At 37.8% G+C, this 16,506-nt stretch overlaps 1 protein-coding gene across 2 annotated transcripts in view; it reads right to left on the reverse strand.

The window, feature by feature from the left end:
* The window catches only part of LOC121374084 (unconventional myosin-XVI-like), a 181,963-nt gene that overhangs the window by 59,811 nt on the left and 105,646 nt on the right, over positions 1 to 16,506 (reverse strand). For both annotated transcript variants that reach the window (XM_041501004.1, XM_041501012.1), the window contains 2 exons: positions 16,069 to 16,271; positions 2,441 to 2,533 (listed from right to left, as the gene is read on the reverse strand). In XM_041501004.1, the coding sequence (XP_041356938.1) occupies positions 2,441 to 2,533; positions 16,069 to 16,271 (296 nt within the window). The remainder of the gene's footprint in view (positions 1 to 2,440; positions 2,534 to 16,068; positions 16,272 to 16,506) is intronic.

Here is a 16,506-nt window from a genome sequence, read left to right on the forward strand (position 1 = left end):
TGTGAAGAGTTTCAAAATTAGTGGGTCTCTGGTCAAATCAAAGTTCCATAATTAACCCAGCGATGCAGGGTTTGGGTTTTGTTTTTTGTTTTTTTTTTAACTCTGGAAATGCATACATTGCACAGAAAATGTGGGTATATTTTGTTTTTTTTATCTCCTCCTCGTCTTCCTTGATCCCTTCTCATTGGCCATGCATGTGCCCCTTCATTTTCTTTGGTACCCTAAATGCTATCCTTTACATTTTTATATAGAAACACAAACTTTTATGACTTTGACTTGCCCATAAATGACCTTATTTGGACCCACAGTGTCACAATATTATTATTTGAGGTGGCTCATCTTTATTTCTTCTACAGATGGTGCTGTTGTAGCTACAGTCAGAAAAAAAATTAAAAAATTAAAATGTTGACGCACAAATTCAATATTGACCCTGCACTGACCAGAGACCAGCATTTTGTTTTTTCCTAACAGTAAACAACTGCTAACTGCCCTTGCCCTCAGTAGTTAGAAAACAAAACACCTCCGCCTGAAGACAACAGCTACATCGTGCACGTAGCACCAACAAAGACAGCAGCAGTGTGAGAAATTCTCTCTTATTGATCTCCGTCACACTCCGGTCTCACCCACTCTGCTCATCTGTCACACACAAATCAAGAGATAGTCCAGACATCATCCAGGTCTCAACCCACGATTTATTTTCCCCCCATCTCTCAATATTATCGTTTTGGGTCTCTGATTTTGTTGTACAATGAACATACAGAAGTTGAATGTTATTTACTGAGACGTAGACTGGAGGTAAGGATCAGACAACATTTATTTACAGCGCATTATCAGGCTATTTATATAGCTGTCCAGGAAAATGAAGACAATAGGGCCACTACGTTAATATTCAAACCCCCAACCCCTACCCCAACCCCCCAGGTACAGACCACACTCCATCCCTGATTTACAAACTACACTGATAAAATGTTTTTACCTTGCTTGTTGAAGAAATTCTCTGCTGTTCAAAATGTTTAACAAATATATTTTAGCATACTGTTAAATCATTGAATATCAAGTGTCATATATATTGTAATTTTCATCCTTTGTTTCAGACACATTGGAACTTTAACACAAAGTTTGTTTTGTTTAACGACACCACTAGAGCACACTGATTTATTAATCATCAGCTATTGGATGTCAAATATATGATCATTTTAAAAAAGTCATAGAGTGGAAACCCAGTACATTTTTTTCCATTAGTAACAAGGGATCTTTTATATGCACCATTACACAAACAGGATAGCACATGCCACGGTTTTTGATATACCAGTAGTGGTGCACTGACTGGAAAAATAAATAGCCCAATGGGCCACCGACGAGGATCAATCCTAGACCGACTGGGGTGCATCAGGCGTGTGCTTTAACCACTAGGCTACGTCCTGCCCCTTAACACAAAGAGTCAGACAATGTAAGTTATTTATACGTTCAGACTCTTAGAAATCTAGACAAAAATATAGTTTGTCAGGCCTCCTGGCAGACAATAATTCAAGGGTATTTTATAAAAACAAAACAAACCATACGTGTTATGAATGGGTTTGAAATGTTTTGAAATTGGACCCTATATTTCGTGCACTTTGAATTTTTTTAAACAGCAGTTCTCTTACTATCATCCATCTAAAAATCATAAAAATATATCGATTAGTTTACCCTCTGAACCTTTGGGCAGAAACCCTAATTGGTACTTGTATAAAGAAATCTAACACCATATAACCATAAATAAAATGTGTTGAGTGCATCATTAAATAAAACATTTCCCTCCTTTTGTATAAAGAAAAGCTGGTATTTGTTACACATGTATTTTTTTTTTGTAGTTAACAAGGATGTTCTATAAATATGTAGTATTTGTAACATAATATATTTTGTATTAAATATGTAATACTTGTGAATTATGTGATCTTTGTAAAATGTTATAATTAATTTTGTATTTCATAAAGATGTTCTATAAAATATTTGTATAGTTTATTTTGTATTCAAAAAGGGTGTTCTATAAATATGTATTATTAGTAACATACTTACAGGATATTAAACAAGCTACCATTTCATTTCATATATTATGTTCCGTATGAAACCATTTTTAATTGTCATGAGCTTTAGCAAGTGACAAGGAAAATTATTTCACTAGGGACATAATCATGATACGAAATGGTACTGAGTTTAATATCCTATTTATTACCCATTAATCGCTTTCAATTTATATCACTAAACTTGTTTGATTAACATAAGATCGTTGTGTGCCAGTCATATGACATCAAGGTGTTACATCCCACTTGATGTTCTAGTGGCATGTAACACTTGGATATGAACCAAAATACATTTAACCATATGGGTAATAATATAATTTATTTTGTAATTAACAAAGATCTTCAACAGATATGTAATAATTTAAGATGTGACATACCGGTACTTTTCCGATAGAAAACGTCGAAAGTCGAGTTTCTGGGCTGCGTATAGGAACACACGGTGCTGGTTTTCTGATTGTAAACACTTCATTCTGAAATAACGGAGAAAAAAAACTACAGAAACTCAGAAAATGTTATATAAAACCACAAACATGTTAAAATAAGAAATATTTGTTTTACAACACCCCAGTATGGTTCAGAAACTCTTCTTTCTGCAACTACACTGATGGAAAACAAACAAGGAAACACATGATATGTGAGACCAAATTTAATTCACTGCTAAGAATTGGGTTTTTTTTTTTGCGATGGGGTATCATTAAGCATTCTACCATGACTTTGGAAAATACTTGATTCTGATTGGCTAGTTACCTTAAATCCTAGGTGATTAATCACGGATAACCACCTAAGATTTAATTAGGCCATTTTACTGAGGTATGAATACAACACGGTATACAAACGGGCACCTTTCACATCGGTATGCTTCAGGAAGTTTTTGATATAAATCCAGACTTGTTTGAAGACGAAATGTATGTAGAGTTGCCAAAACAATAAAATAATGAAAGTAAGTACAAAAACAGCAGTTTTAACAAGAAGAAATGGCAAAATACCCATGTAACTCTACAATACTGTAGCCTAGTTATAGCAGACGATTAAATTTTGTTACGGTCAACGACAGTCACTTTTCACACCCTTGTTTTGGCTTCGTACACAGTAAAATAAAACATATCCAATGGTAATTTGTTGATATGATATATTTGACAAAAGGTACTTTTTATTTCTTTCATATTTTGAAACTTAAAATTAATATTTTCTACAGAATTATGAAAACTTAAAAACTACCAACCTGTAAACAGCGTTGTCTGCTTGTTTTTAGAAATTTGATAGGGGTCAAGGTTAGTAGATCGGTTTTTATTTTTATGTGGCGAAGCATTGTAAAATATAGCTAATTTTGAATTTGAATAATGTCAGTATTCTAATGACGTCACTTTGAATCTCCTTATAATAACCATACACTGGGTAAATGATGTTTCCGTTTTAAGAATGTTGGAAAAATTCCAATGCAAAATTGCTATTGATTTTTTTATTTTTTAACATTACTAATGCACCTGAACATTTTTGAAGAAACTATTGGGATTAAAAAATTGTACCTTTTACGAAATATGGATTTCAAGTAAAATTACGGTAGGATATGCTATATTTATTGCTACGGGCCAAAACAAGGGTGCAAAAAGTGATTGACTGTCATCGACCTTACAAAATGAAAAAGAAAATGACAGAATATCATGCTTATCAATAATATTATTTGAAATGGTGGGGCCCAAACAATTTTTTCTATATCTTTAAATATATAGAGACTGAAAATCAACAGAAAATGGAACATAGTGTAGGGGTGGTCCTCACAGCACACCCCTCCCCCGAGTGGCCCTTGTATATTCCCTATTTTCGTAAATTTGTTTTACTTTTAAAACTTTTAAATATTTAAATACTTTGGTATAAATTGATCTATACATTTTTTCAAGCCTTTCAATATCTCACAAAATATAAGGGCTGGGATGTCTGGATGTTTTCAAATTGAGGACAGTAATGTGATTAATTATTTTCAGAATTAAGACTGCATTAAACATTGCAGCTTGGTCGACTTTTGAGAGGGGTGTAGGGGTGATTTATTAAATTTTAAACAAACATGTTATTTATTCTTGTTTATGGATTTTACTTTACATCTGTTAATAAAATAGACAAGATTAAATATTTGTTCCAAGTTCTACGGTTGTAAGTATTTATTTATTATGTTTTTCATACTGTCAACAGGTGTTGGTTGACATTACAACATTATCCACATAAACAAAGTGGAACTATCCTGCCTGTTCACTCCTATTCCTTCCGCGTATTAAAACTAGTTCTAACTTTGAATACGTTTTAATCATGGTAGAATGGAGATAAACATACTCTAATTTCATTTTCGAGGTACATGTAGGTTATCGTGGATTTAACACCACTAAATGTTACATTTAAAACCTCACTCTAACGCGTTCGGTTTTAAATGACATTTAGAGGTGTTAAATCCACGATAACCTACATGTACCTCGAAAATAAAATTAGAGTATGTTTATCTCCTAATTCATTCATTCATTCATTCATTCATTCATTCATTCATTTGTTCATTCACAGCTGAAGTATTTTATACCAATATTAATTTTATATATGTACATACATCAAATATCATTGTGACATCACTTAATTAGGCACAAATTCCATTTGTCCAGAATCCGTGTATGTATACTAATAAATCACAATGCATAGATATGCACACACATACGGAGGATGCATAAATGGAATCTACTCAATTCGGGGGCGGGACGTAGCTCAGTGGTACAGCTCTCGCTTGATGTATGATCGATCTAGGATCAATTCTCATCGGTTGGCCCACTGGGCTATTTCTCGTTCCAGCCAGTGCTCAACAATTGGTGTAACAAGGGCCGTGGTATGTACTATCCTGTCTGTGGGATGGTATATATAAAAGATCCCTTGCTGCTAATAGAAAAGAGTAGCCCATGAAGTGGCAACAGTGGGTTTCCTCCCTCAATATCTGTGTGGTCTTTAACCATATAACCGTAAATAAAATGTGTTGAGTGCGTCGCTAAAGGGTCTATCTTCAGGGTGCTGCCACTGTAACGTGTAGGACATTCAGAGCATTTTTGGTGACTAAAATTACATGTTAAAGATATTTTCTTGTTTAGAGTTAAAAGTTTGTTTTATTTAATGATACCACTAGAGCACACTGATTTATTAATCACCGGCTATTGAATGTCAAACATTGTAATTTTGACTTATAGTCTTAGAAACGAAAAACACTACATTTGTTTTAGTTAGTAGCATAGCACTTACTATGCCCTTTAATATATCAGGGGTGATGCACTGGCTGCATGGAACAAGAAATAGCATAATGGACACACCGACATGGATTGATCCTAAACTGACTACACATCAAGTCAGCGCTTTACCACTAGGCTACATCCCACCCTCTTATTTAGAATATCACTGTCTGTATAAACAAGGTGTTTATTGTCGTCCTAATGTCTGTAGTAGCCAAATTCAGATTTTTACTTTCCAATAATTTTGTATATATGAAGACAAATATATACATGAATGTATTACAAAACAAAATGAAAAATTATTTCTACAAACATTAGTACATGACTGAAAACACAATGGCTACACAGACACTGGTATTCTAAATAAGAAAATGTCATTAATATATAATAGTAGTTGTCAAAAGGGCTCTGCTAGTCGGAAACATCTTAAAGTGATAGAAAACTGAGAAGAATGCCTTTAATGAACAAATGTACAAAGTGATTTCTCATCAATCAATACAGGCGGGCTCCTAAGTAGACATGTTTGCTCCAACAGTTTCGTCAATCTTACGATGATGTGCATGTAATCTGCATTTGGTGTTGTCTTACGATGATGTGCATGTATTCTGCACTTGTTGTTGTCTTATGATGATGTGCATGTAATCTGCATTTGTTGTTGTCTTATGATGATGTATTCTGCATTTGTTGTTGTCTTATGATGATGTGCATGTAATCTGCATTTGTTGTTGTCTTATGATCATGTAATCTGCATTTGTTGTTGTCTTATGATGATGTGCATGTATTCTGCATTTGTTGTTGTCTTACGATGATGTGCATGTATTCTGCATTTGTTGTTGTCTTACGATGATGTGCATGTATTCGGCACTTGTTGTTGTCTTATGATGATGTGCATGTATTCGGCACTTGTTGTTGTCTTATGATGATGTGCATGTATTCTGCATTTGTTGTTGTCTTATGATGATGTGAATGTATTCTGCACTTGTTGTTGTCTTATGATGATGTGCATGTACTCTGCACTTGTTGTTGTCTTACGATGATGTGCATGTACTCTGCACTTGTTGTTGTCTTACGATGATGTGCATGTACTCTGCACTTGTTGTTGTCTTATGATGTGCATGTACTCTGCACTTGTTGTTGTCTTATGATGATGTGCATGTATTCTGCACTTCTTGTTGTCTTATGATGATGTGCATGTACTCTGCACTTCTTGTTGTCTTATGATGATGTGCATGTATTCTGCACTTCTTGTTGTCTTATGATGATGTGCATGTATTCTGCACTTCTTGTTGTCTTCTGCAGATGTATTCTGCATTTGTTGCTGTCTTATGATGTGCATGTACTCTGCACTTGTTGTTGTCTTATGATGATGTGCATGTACTCTGCACTTGTTGTTGTCTTATGATGATGTGCATGTATTCTGCACTTCTTGTTGTCTTATGATGATGTGCATGTATTCTGCACTTCTTGTTGTCTTCTGCAGATGTATTCTGCATTTGTTGCTGTCTTATGATGATGTGCATGTACTCTGCACTTGTTGTTGTCTTACGATGACGTGCATGTACTCTGCACTTGTTGTTGTCTTATGATGATGTGCATGTATTCTGCACTTCTTGTTGTCTTATGATGATGTGCATGTACTCTGCACTTGTTGTTGTCTTATGATGATGTGCATGTATTCTGCACTTCTTGTTGTCTTATGATGATGTGCATGTATTCTGCACTTCTTGTTGTCTTCTGCAGATGTATTCTGCATTTGTTGCTGTCTTATGATGATGTGCATGTACTCTGCACTTGTTGTTGTCTTATGATGATGTGCATGTACTCTGCACTTGTTGTTGTCTTATGATGATGTGCATGTATTCTGCACTTCTTGTTGTCTTATGATGATGTGCATGTATTCTGCACTTCTTGTTGTCTTCTGCAGATGTATTCTGCATTTGTTGCTGTCTTATGATGATGTGCATGTACTCTGCACTTGTTGTTGTCTTATGATGATGTGCATGTATTCTGCACTTCTTGTTGTCTTATGATGATGTGCATGTATTCTGCACTTCTTGTTGTCTTCTGCAGATGTATTCTGCATTTGTTGCTGTCTTATGATGATGTGCATGTACTCTGCACTTGTTGTTGTCTTATGATGATGTGCATGTACTCTGCACTTGTTGTTGTCTTACGATGATGTGCATGTATTCTGCACTTGTTGTTGTCTTATGATGATGTGCATGTATTCTGCATTTGTTGTTGTCTTACGATGATGTGCATGTATTCTGCACTTGTTGTTGTCTTATGATGATGTGCATGTATTCTGCATTTGTTGTTGTCTTATGATGATGTGCATGTACTCTGCATTTGTTGTTGTCTTATGATGATGTGCATGTATTCTGCACTTGTTGTTGTCTTATGATGATGTGCATGTACTCTGCACTTGTTGTTGTCTTATGATGATGTGCATGTACTCTGCATTTGTTGTTTTCTCTTCTTTTCTTTTTTCTCTAGTGTGGGACGTAGCCCAATGGGAAAACTCTCGCTTGATGCGCAGTCAGTCTAGGATTGATTCCCGTTGGTGGCCCTATTGGGCCATTTCTCACTCTAGCCAGTGCATCACGACTGGCATATCAAAGGCCGTGGTATGTGCTATTATGTCTGTGGGATGGTGCATATAAAAGATCCCTTGCTACTAATGAAAAAATGTTGTGGGTTTCATCTCTATGACTGTGTTGAAATGATCAAATGTTTGACATCCAATAGCCGATGATTAATAAATCAATGTGCTCTAGTGGTGTCGTTAAACAAAACAAACTTCTTCTTCCTTTTTTCCCTGCCCGCTTCCCCCGTCTTTTTTTCAAGATGGAAATGTTTTATTTAACAGCGCACTCAACACATTTTATTTATGGTTATATGGTGTCAGACATATGGTTAAGGACCATACATATTGCGAGGAAACCCACTGTTGTCACTTAATGGGCTACTATTTTTGATAAGCAGCAAGGAGAATACATAATACATTCAAAATATTGGTAATATTGAGATATAGTGTTAGACCGAAAAGGGGACTACTGACTTGCATATTTCCCACCCATCACCCTCCCAATCCACATGGAACAGCCTAAAACAAAATAGTCTGGTTAGGACTTCTCAGACAGTATACAGCAGGGTGACCTTGTAAACAATTGTAAACAAGTGTTATGATTTGTAATTAATCAATTGCTAATTAGCAGTCAATGTCTCATTGCTCCGGGCCGACAGACACACATGTAAACAAGTGAAGGATGCAAGTCGTCTCCAGTTTAAGTTATCAATCACAGGCTAGTAATGAAGTAATACTCTTGATGGCTGATCAAAAACACCCCAGCATATATGGCTCGAACTTAAGAATTCATCACCCACAGCAATTTAAAAAAAAAAAATTGCAATGGGTGGAATAGTTCACCGCTGACAATTATTTTGATCCTGCCCACGGCAATTTTGAAGTGACTTTTGCAGCAAATAAACAAGACTGAAAGGTTATTTTGCTGTATGTAGACATGTATAAAATTTGAAAATGTTAAATACTGGCAGATAAATGTATTCCTACATGTAGGTGTACATTCCTTCACATCTGAGGTGTGCAATGACACCTGCGTGCTTAATTTGATCTCAGAAGCATTTTTGTTATTGTCCACCTAAAAACATGGTTTTAGTGCACCTCCCCAGTGTTTGAATACTAGTATAATTACACTGCTTCTCCAGTTGTTCAATGTGTGCCATTCAAATCTTCTCTGCATCAACATGGTTTTAGTGCACCTCCCCAGTGTTTGAATACTAGTATAATTACACTGCTTCTCCAGTTGTTCAATGTGCGCCATTCAAATCTTCTCTGCATCATGGTTTTAGTGCACCTCCCCAGTGTTTGGATACTAGTATAATTACACTGCTTCTCCAGTTGTTCAATGTGCACCATTCAAATCTTCTCTGCATCAACATGGTTTTAGTGCACCTCCCCAGTGTTTGGATACTAGTATAATTACACTGCTTCTCCAGTTGTTCAATGTGTGCCATTCAAATCTTCTCTGCATCATGGTTTTAGTGCACCTCCCCAGTGTTTGGATACTAGTATAATTACACTGCTTCTCCAGTTGTTCAATGTGCGCCATTCAAATCTTCTCTGCATCATGGTTTTAGTGCACCTCCCCAGTGTTTGAATACTAGTATAATTACACTGCTTCTCCAGTTGTTCAATGTGCGCCATTCAAATCTTCTCTGCATCATGGTTTTAGTGCACCTCCCCAGTGTTTGATACTAGTATAATTACACTGCTTCTCCAGTTGTTCAATGTGCACCATTCAAATCTTCTCTGCATCATGGTTTTAGTGCACCTCCCCAGTGTTTGAATACTAGTATAATTACACTGCTTCTCCAGTTGTTCAATGTGTGCCATTCAAACCTTCTCTGCATCAACATGGTTTTAGTGCACCTCCCCAGTGTTTGAATACTAGTATAATTACACTGCTTCTCCAGTTGTTCAATGTGTGCCATTCAAACCTTCTCTGCATCAACATGGTTTTAGTGCACCTCCCCAGTGTTTGAATACTAGTATAATTACACTGCTTCTCCAGTTGTTCAATGTGTGCCATTCAAATCTTCTCTGCATCAACATGGTTTTAGTGCACCTCCCCAGTGTTTGAATACTAGTATAATTACACTGCTTCTCCAGTTGTTCAATGTGTGCCATTCAAATCTTCTCTGCATCAACATGGTTTTAGTGCATCTCCCCAGTGTTTGAATACTAGTATAATTACACTGCTTCTCCAGTTGTTCAATGTGCACCATTCAAATCTTCTTTGCATCAACATGGTTTTAGTGCACCTCCCCAGTGTTTGAATACTAGTATAATTACACTGCTTCTCCAGTTGTTCAATGTGCACCATTCAAATCTTCTTTGCATCAACATGGTTTTAGTGCACCTCCCCAGTGTTTGAATACTAGTATAATTACACTGCTTCTCCAGTTGTTCAATGTGTGCCATTCAAATCTTCTCTGCATCAACATGGTTTTAGTGCACCTCCCCAGTGTTTGAATACTAGTATAATTACACTGCTTCTCCAGTTGTTCAATGTGTGCCATTCAAATCTTCTCTGCATCAACATGGTTTTAGTGCACCTCCCCAGTGTTTGAATACTAGTATAATTACACTGCTTCTCCAGTTGTTCAATGTGCGCCATTCAAATCTTCTCTGCATCATGGTTTTAGTGCACCTCCCCAGTGTTTGAATACTAGTATAATTACACTGCTTCTCCAGTTGTTCAATGTGTGCCATTCAAATCTTCTCTGCATCATGGTTTTAGTGCACCTCCCCAGTGTTTGGATACTAGTATAATTACACTGCTTCTCCAGTTGTTCAATGTGTGCCATTCAAATCTTCTCTGCATCATGGTTTTAGTGCACCTCCCCAGTGTTTGGATACTAGTATAATTACACTGCTTCTCCAGTTGTTCAATGTGTGCCATTCAAATCTTCTCTGCATCATGGTTTTAGTGCACCTCCCCAGTGTTTGGATACTAGTATAATTACACTGCTTCTCCAGTTGTTCAATGTGCACCATTCAAATCTTCTCTGCATCATGGTTTTAGTGCACCTCCCCAGTGTTTGAATACTAGTATAATTACACTGCTTCTCCAGTTGTTCAATGTGTGCCATTCAAATCTTCTCTGCATCAACATGGTTTTAGTGCACCTCCCCAGTGTTTGAATACTAGTATAATTACACTGCTTCTCCAGTTGTTCAATGTGTGCCATTCAAATCTTCTCTGCATCAACATGGTTTTAGTGCACCTCCCCAGTGTTTGAATACTAGTATAATTACACTGCTTCTCCAGTTGTTCAATGTGCACCATTCAAATCTTCTCTGCATCAACATGGTTTTAGTGCACCTCCCCAGTGTTTGAATACTAGTATAATTACACTGCTTCTCCAGTTGTTCAATGTGCACCATTCAAATCTTCTCTGCATCATGGTTTTAGTGCACCTCCCCAGTGTTTGAATACTAGTATAATTACACTGCTTCTCCAGTTGTTCAATGTGTGCCATTCAAACCTTCTCTGCATCAACATGGTTTTAGTGCACCTCCCCAGTGTTTGAATACTAGTATAATTACACTGCTTCTCCAGTTGTTCAATGTGTGCCATTCAAACCTTCTCTGCATCAACATGGTTTTAGTGCACCTCCCCAGTGTTTGAATACTAGTATAATTACACTGCTTCTCCAGTTGTTCAATGTGTGCCATTCAAACCTTCTCTGCATCAACATGGTTTTAGTGCATCTCCCCAGTGTTTGAATACTAGTATAATTACACTGCTTCTCCAGTTGTTCAATGTGCACCATTCAAACCTTCTCTGCATCAACATGGTTTTAGTGCATCTCCCCAGTGTTTGAATACTAGTATAATTACACTGCTTCTCCAGTTGTTCAATGTGGGCCATTCAAATCTTCTTTGCATCAATATGTGCAAGCTGTACTCAAGATCTTTCGTACATATTGCATATCACTCGCCTAGGGCTTATGAGGAGAGTAATTTATCACTCGCCTGGTATTTTAGAACGTGAAGGACTGGGCGTATAATATACATTTTGCCATTGTTGAGGAGCTTTACAGACGACACTTTTGTGCAATCTGTGATGCTCATGTCATGTCATGTCATAGGGTTTTACGTGCACATTCAGAACAAGCTGTTGTAGTGCATGCCTGTCGTGCACATTCAAAACAAGCTGTTGTAGCGCACGCCTGTCGTGGGCACAAGAGCTGGCCTTGGAACGGCTCCTCCGTCCATGACAGGAAAGGTGGGGGGTAGGGGAGAGGAGGGACCGCCTGCACTGGCAGGTGCAAGGGAGCACCAGCAGCCTGATCAAATCGGTAGCAGGCGGGTGGTGGTGGTGGTGGTGGTGGTGCTATGGAATTTGAATGGAGCAGTTAAATGCCAAAGAGAAAAGGGTGCGCAATTTTGATTGAGGGAATTTGGCACAATTTTGAACGGTCGGTTAAAAGGTAAATGGCCGAGCTAATATAGGTTTTGATATTAGTGAATCGAGAGTAGCTCGTTAATTTTAGACCTCTACGATGCTGTGGTGTCTCCCTAGGTTTGTGATGCTCCCGACCTATGGCAATTTATATCTCAAAGACAGCAATTGCCGTTGGTGCTGTTGTTAAGTTCGAGCCCTGCCATCAGAGGGTTTAATCATAGGCCACTTTTGAATACAATAGAGGAAACAAATACTTAAGCCTTACCACGGGGAGCTGGGAGGCCTGTGGGCTCATCCCCACCCTACTCCCCACTTGAGGACAAAAATGTATGTTTTTCTTTTTCCTCTACAATGTAATAAAAGGTAAAATTATGACTTGTACCCACTCCACTAGATAGTGTGCCCCTTTCACTAGAGATTATGCTCTCACCTCCACCACCCCCCCCCCCCCCCCCCCCAAATCCATGTAACATTATGTAGCATGCCATCTGTTTAATTACATGGTGGAAGTGACAGCACCCTGTGTGCCACTATTAGTTTGATGTTACGAAAAGGCTCAAAAGAGACAGGAAACTGTTAATGACACCCCAATACATTAATCACAGGTCTGTGTCTGCTTTGATAAAAACGGATTCATGGAATTCGCAGAATTAAGTCTAAAATATCACATACATGTAATACACTTGTATCAAAATTTATCATATTTATATCTCAAATTTCCATTGTTAGCACAAACAAAAAAATCTTCATTATTGATGAAATGGAGAATATAATTTATAAAATATTGAAACAGGAATGAAAGAAAGAAAGAAAGAGATGTTTTATTTAACGACGCACTCAACACATTTTATTTACGGTTATATGGCGTGAGACATATGGCTATGGACCACACAGATATTGAGAGGAAACCCGCTGTTGCCACTTCATGGGCTACTCTTTTCGATTAGCAGCAAGGGATCTTTTATATGCACCATCCCACAGACAGGATAGCCTTTGATATACCAGTCGTGGTGCACTGGCTGCAACGAGAAATAGCCCAATAGGCCCACCGACAGGGATCAAGTGAACACTTTACCACTGGGCTATGTCCCATCCCAAAACAGACCTGAAGTTTTATCAATCATTCTCCTGTCCCGGACAGACAAACCAGATAGCTAATATCTGTGCCCAGGACAGCATGCTTGAACATTAACTGAAAATAAGCACAAAAATACATTGAACTGAACTTTTGTCTTTCTTTTTTAAATACAGCTTCCTATTTTGAAATATGATCAAATTTTTTTATAAACTGTAACACAATAACTGCCGGAGGAAAAGAAAGAGGATGCGGAGAAAACTATCAGATTAAAGTCATTAAATTACTGACAGTGAAGTGAAGCTCAACAACAGGCTACAAGCTGCAGTTTTCCTCAGGGCATAAAATAATTGGATTCAAAACAAACTAATATACTAAAGGTTGGTACAGCCATTGAAGAATTAACCACAATTATTTTTTGGTTCATGCAAGTACATGTATGAAATGAAAAAAACAATGTGCTTCATGTATTACTTCATGTAGACATTACACTAAATGATGTGCACATTTCCGTATGACCTACAAAGCAGGGCTTCTAGATTATGGTAGCCTCACTCCCATGGCTGGTGATATTCAATGTTGGGCTAGTAAATAACTACTATTGCCATGCCAGACAGGGCTTCTAGATTATGGTAGCTCACTCCCATGGCTGGTGATATTCAATGTTGGGCTAGTAAATAACTACTATTGCCATGCCAGACAGGGCTTCTAGATTATGGTAGCTCACTCCCATGGCTGGTGATATTCAATGTTGGGCTAGTAAATAACTACTATTGCCATGCCAGACGGGGCTTCTAGATTATGGTAGCCCCACTCCCATGGCTGGTGATATTCAATGTTGGGCTAGTAAATAACTACTATTGCCATGCCCGACGGCTAGTGAAAAAAAAAAGTTGTCAAATGCTGCATTTAAGTCTGTTTTGTAAATATGAATATCCTGGCCAACCTTTACCCCCACCCCAATCATAGTGTTTTTAGTGTCCTATATCACTCTTTAGGCCACATATCTGTTTATTACTATTAGTAAAATTGTATTATTTAAAGTTGGGCTAGTGAATTTTTAATTGTGGCTAGTAAATGTTAAAAATCACTGATCCCATGGCTAGTGGATTTTATAAAAATTCTAAAAGCTCTGCACATCAGGTTTTTTCATTTTGATACTTGCATAAACCAAAAAATAATTGTGGTGAAATCGTATAATTAAATTTACAATGTATGTGCATAATTTAATAATATATGTCTAAATTTGTTTTGTTTAGCTTTAAATATGTACTAGTATGTAGTATTGTAAGTGAAAAACTCATTGACACTTATATGTGGGATAGGAATATAAACGTTATTACTTGAATCAGGTGATTACCAATGTAGATGTATGCATGCTGTCCTGGGCATACACCTCAGCAGCTGTCTGGGCTGGACAGAAAAAGAAGGAAGGAAGGAAGGAAATGTTTTATTTAATGATGCACTCAACACATTTTATTTACGGTTATATGGAAGGAAGGAAGGAAATGTTTTGTTTAACGACACACTCAACACATTTTATTTATGGTTATATGGCGTCAAACATATGGTTAAGGACCACACAGATATTGAGAGGAAACCCCTGTCGCCACTTCATGGGCTACTCTTTTCGATTAGCAGCAAGGGTTACTCTTTCAGATCAGGCTACTCTTTCAAGCAAGGGATCTTTTATACACACAGACAGGACAGTATATACCACAGTATTTTTTACACCAATTGTGAAACACTGGCTGAAACGAGAAATAACCCAATGGGCCCATCGACTGGGATCGATGTTAGACTTACTGCGCATCAGGTGAGCGCTTTACAAGTGAGCTACCGACTATACCGCCACACAATATGGAGAAATTAAGACTTACCAGTGAGCTACCTACTATACCGCCACACAATATGGAGAAATTAAGACTTACCAGTGAGCTACCTACTATACCGCCACACAATATGGAGAAATTAAGACTTACCAGTGAGCTACCGACTATACCGCCACACAATATGGAGAAATTAAGACTTACCAGTGAGCTACCGACTATACCGCCACACAATATGGAGAGATTGAGACTTACCAGTGAGCTACCGACTATACCGCCACACAATATGGAGAGATGAGCTGACTACGACTATACCGCCACACAATATGGAGAAATTAAGACTTACCAGTGAGCTACCTACTATACCGCCACACAATATGGAGAAATTAAGACTTACCAGTGAGCTACCTACTATACCGCCACACAATATGGAGAAATTAAGACTTACCAGTGAGCTACCGACTATACCGCCACACAATATGGAGAAATTAAGACTTACCAGTGAGCTACCGACTATACCGCCACACAATATGGAGAAATTAAGACTTACCAGTGAGCTACCTACTATACCGCCACACAATATGGAGAAATTAAGACTTACCAGTGAGCTACCTACTATACCGCCACACAATATGGAGAAATTAAGACTTACCAGTGAGCTACCGACTATACCGCCACACAATATGGAGAAATTAAGACTTACCAGTGAGCTACCGACTATACCGCCACACAATATGGAGAAATTAAGACTTACCAGTGAGCTACCGACTATACCGCCACACAATATGGAGAAATTAAGACTTACCAGTGAGCTACCTACTATACCGCCACACAACATGGAGAAATTAAGACTTACCAGTGGTTCATCTGCAGGAATTGTTTCATACAGGCCCTGGTACATTTCCTTAGGGGCCGGTGGAATGGCCCTTGAGGGGTCCATATCTTCAGACCGGGGCCTATCCTGTGTGATTCTCGACTCTACAGTTCTACAAGAGGTCACATCTATATACTCCTCATCATCTTCACGGGTAGGCAACGCTGTGTTCTCTGTCCCAACTTCTGCAATGTCAAAATATACATGTCAGTTTGGTTTAAAAAAAACAAACATTTGGTTTGTCAATGCCTGGCTCAGACTACCAACTGCCAACAGAAAGTTCGCCAACTTGACAGTTGCATTGAAATTTCCCCAACTCTCAAGATAAGATGGGTGCACTCAGATTAACAAGCATTCTGAGAGTACTGCTAAAGCAACACATGTCCCCTACTGAACTAAGAATGTTTTGTATCTCCTAAG

The sequence above is a fragment of the Gigantopelta aegis genome, chromosome 1 (assembly GCF_016097555.1).
Source record: "Gigantopelta aegis isolate Gae_Host chromosome 1, Gae_host_genome, whole genome shotgun sequence".
Lineage (NCBI taxonomy): Eukaryota > Metazoa > Mollusca > Gastropoda > Neomphalida > Peltospiridae > Gigantopelta > Gigantopelta aegis.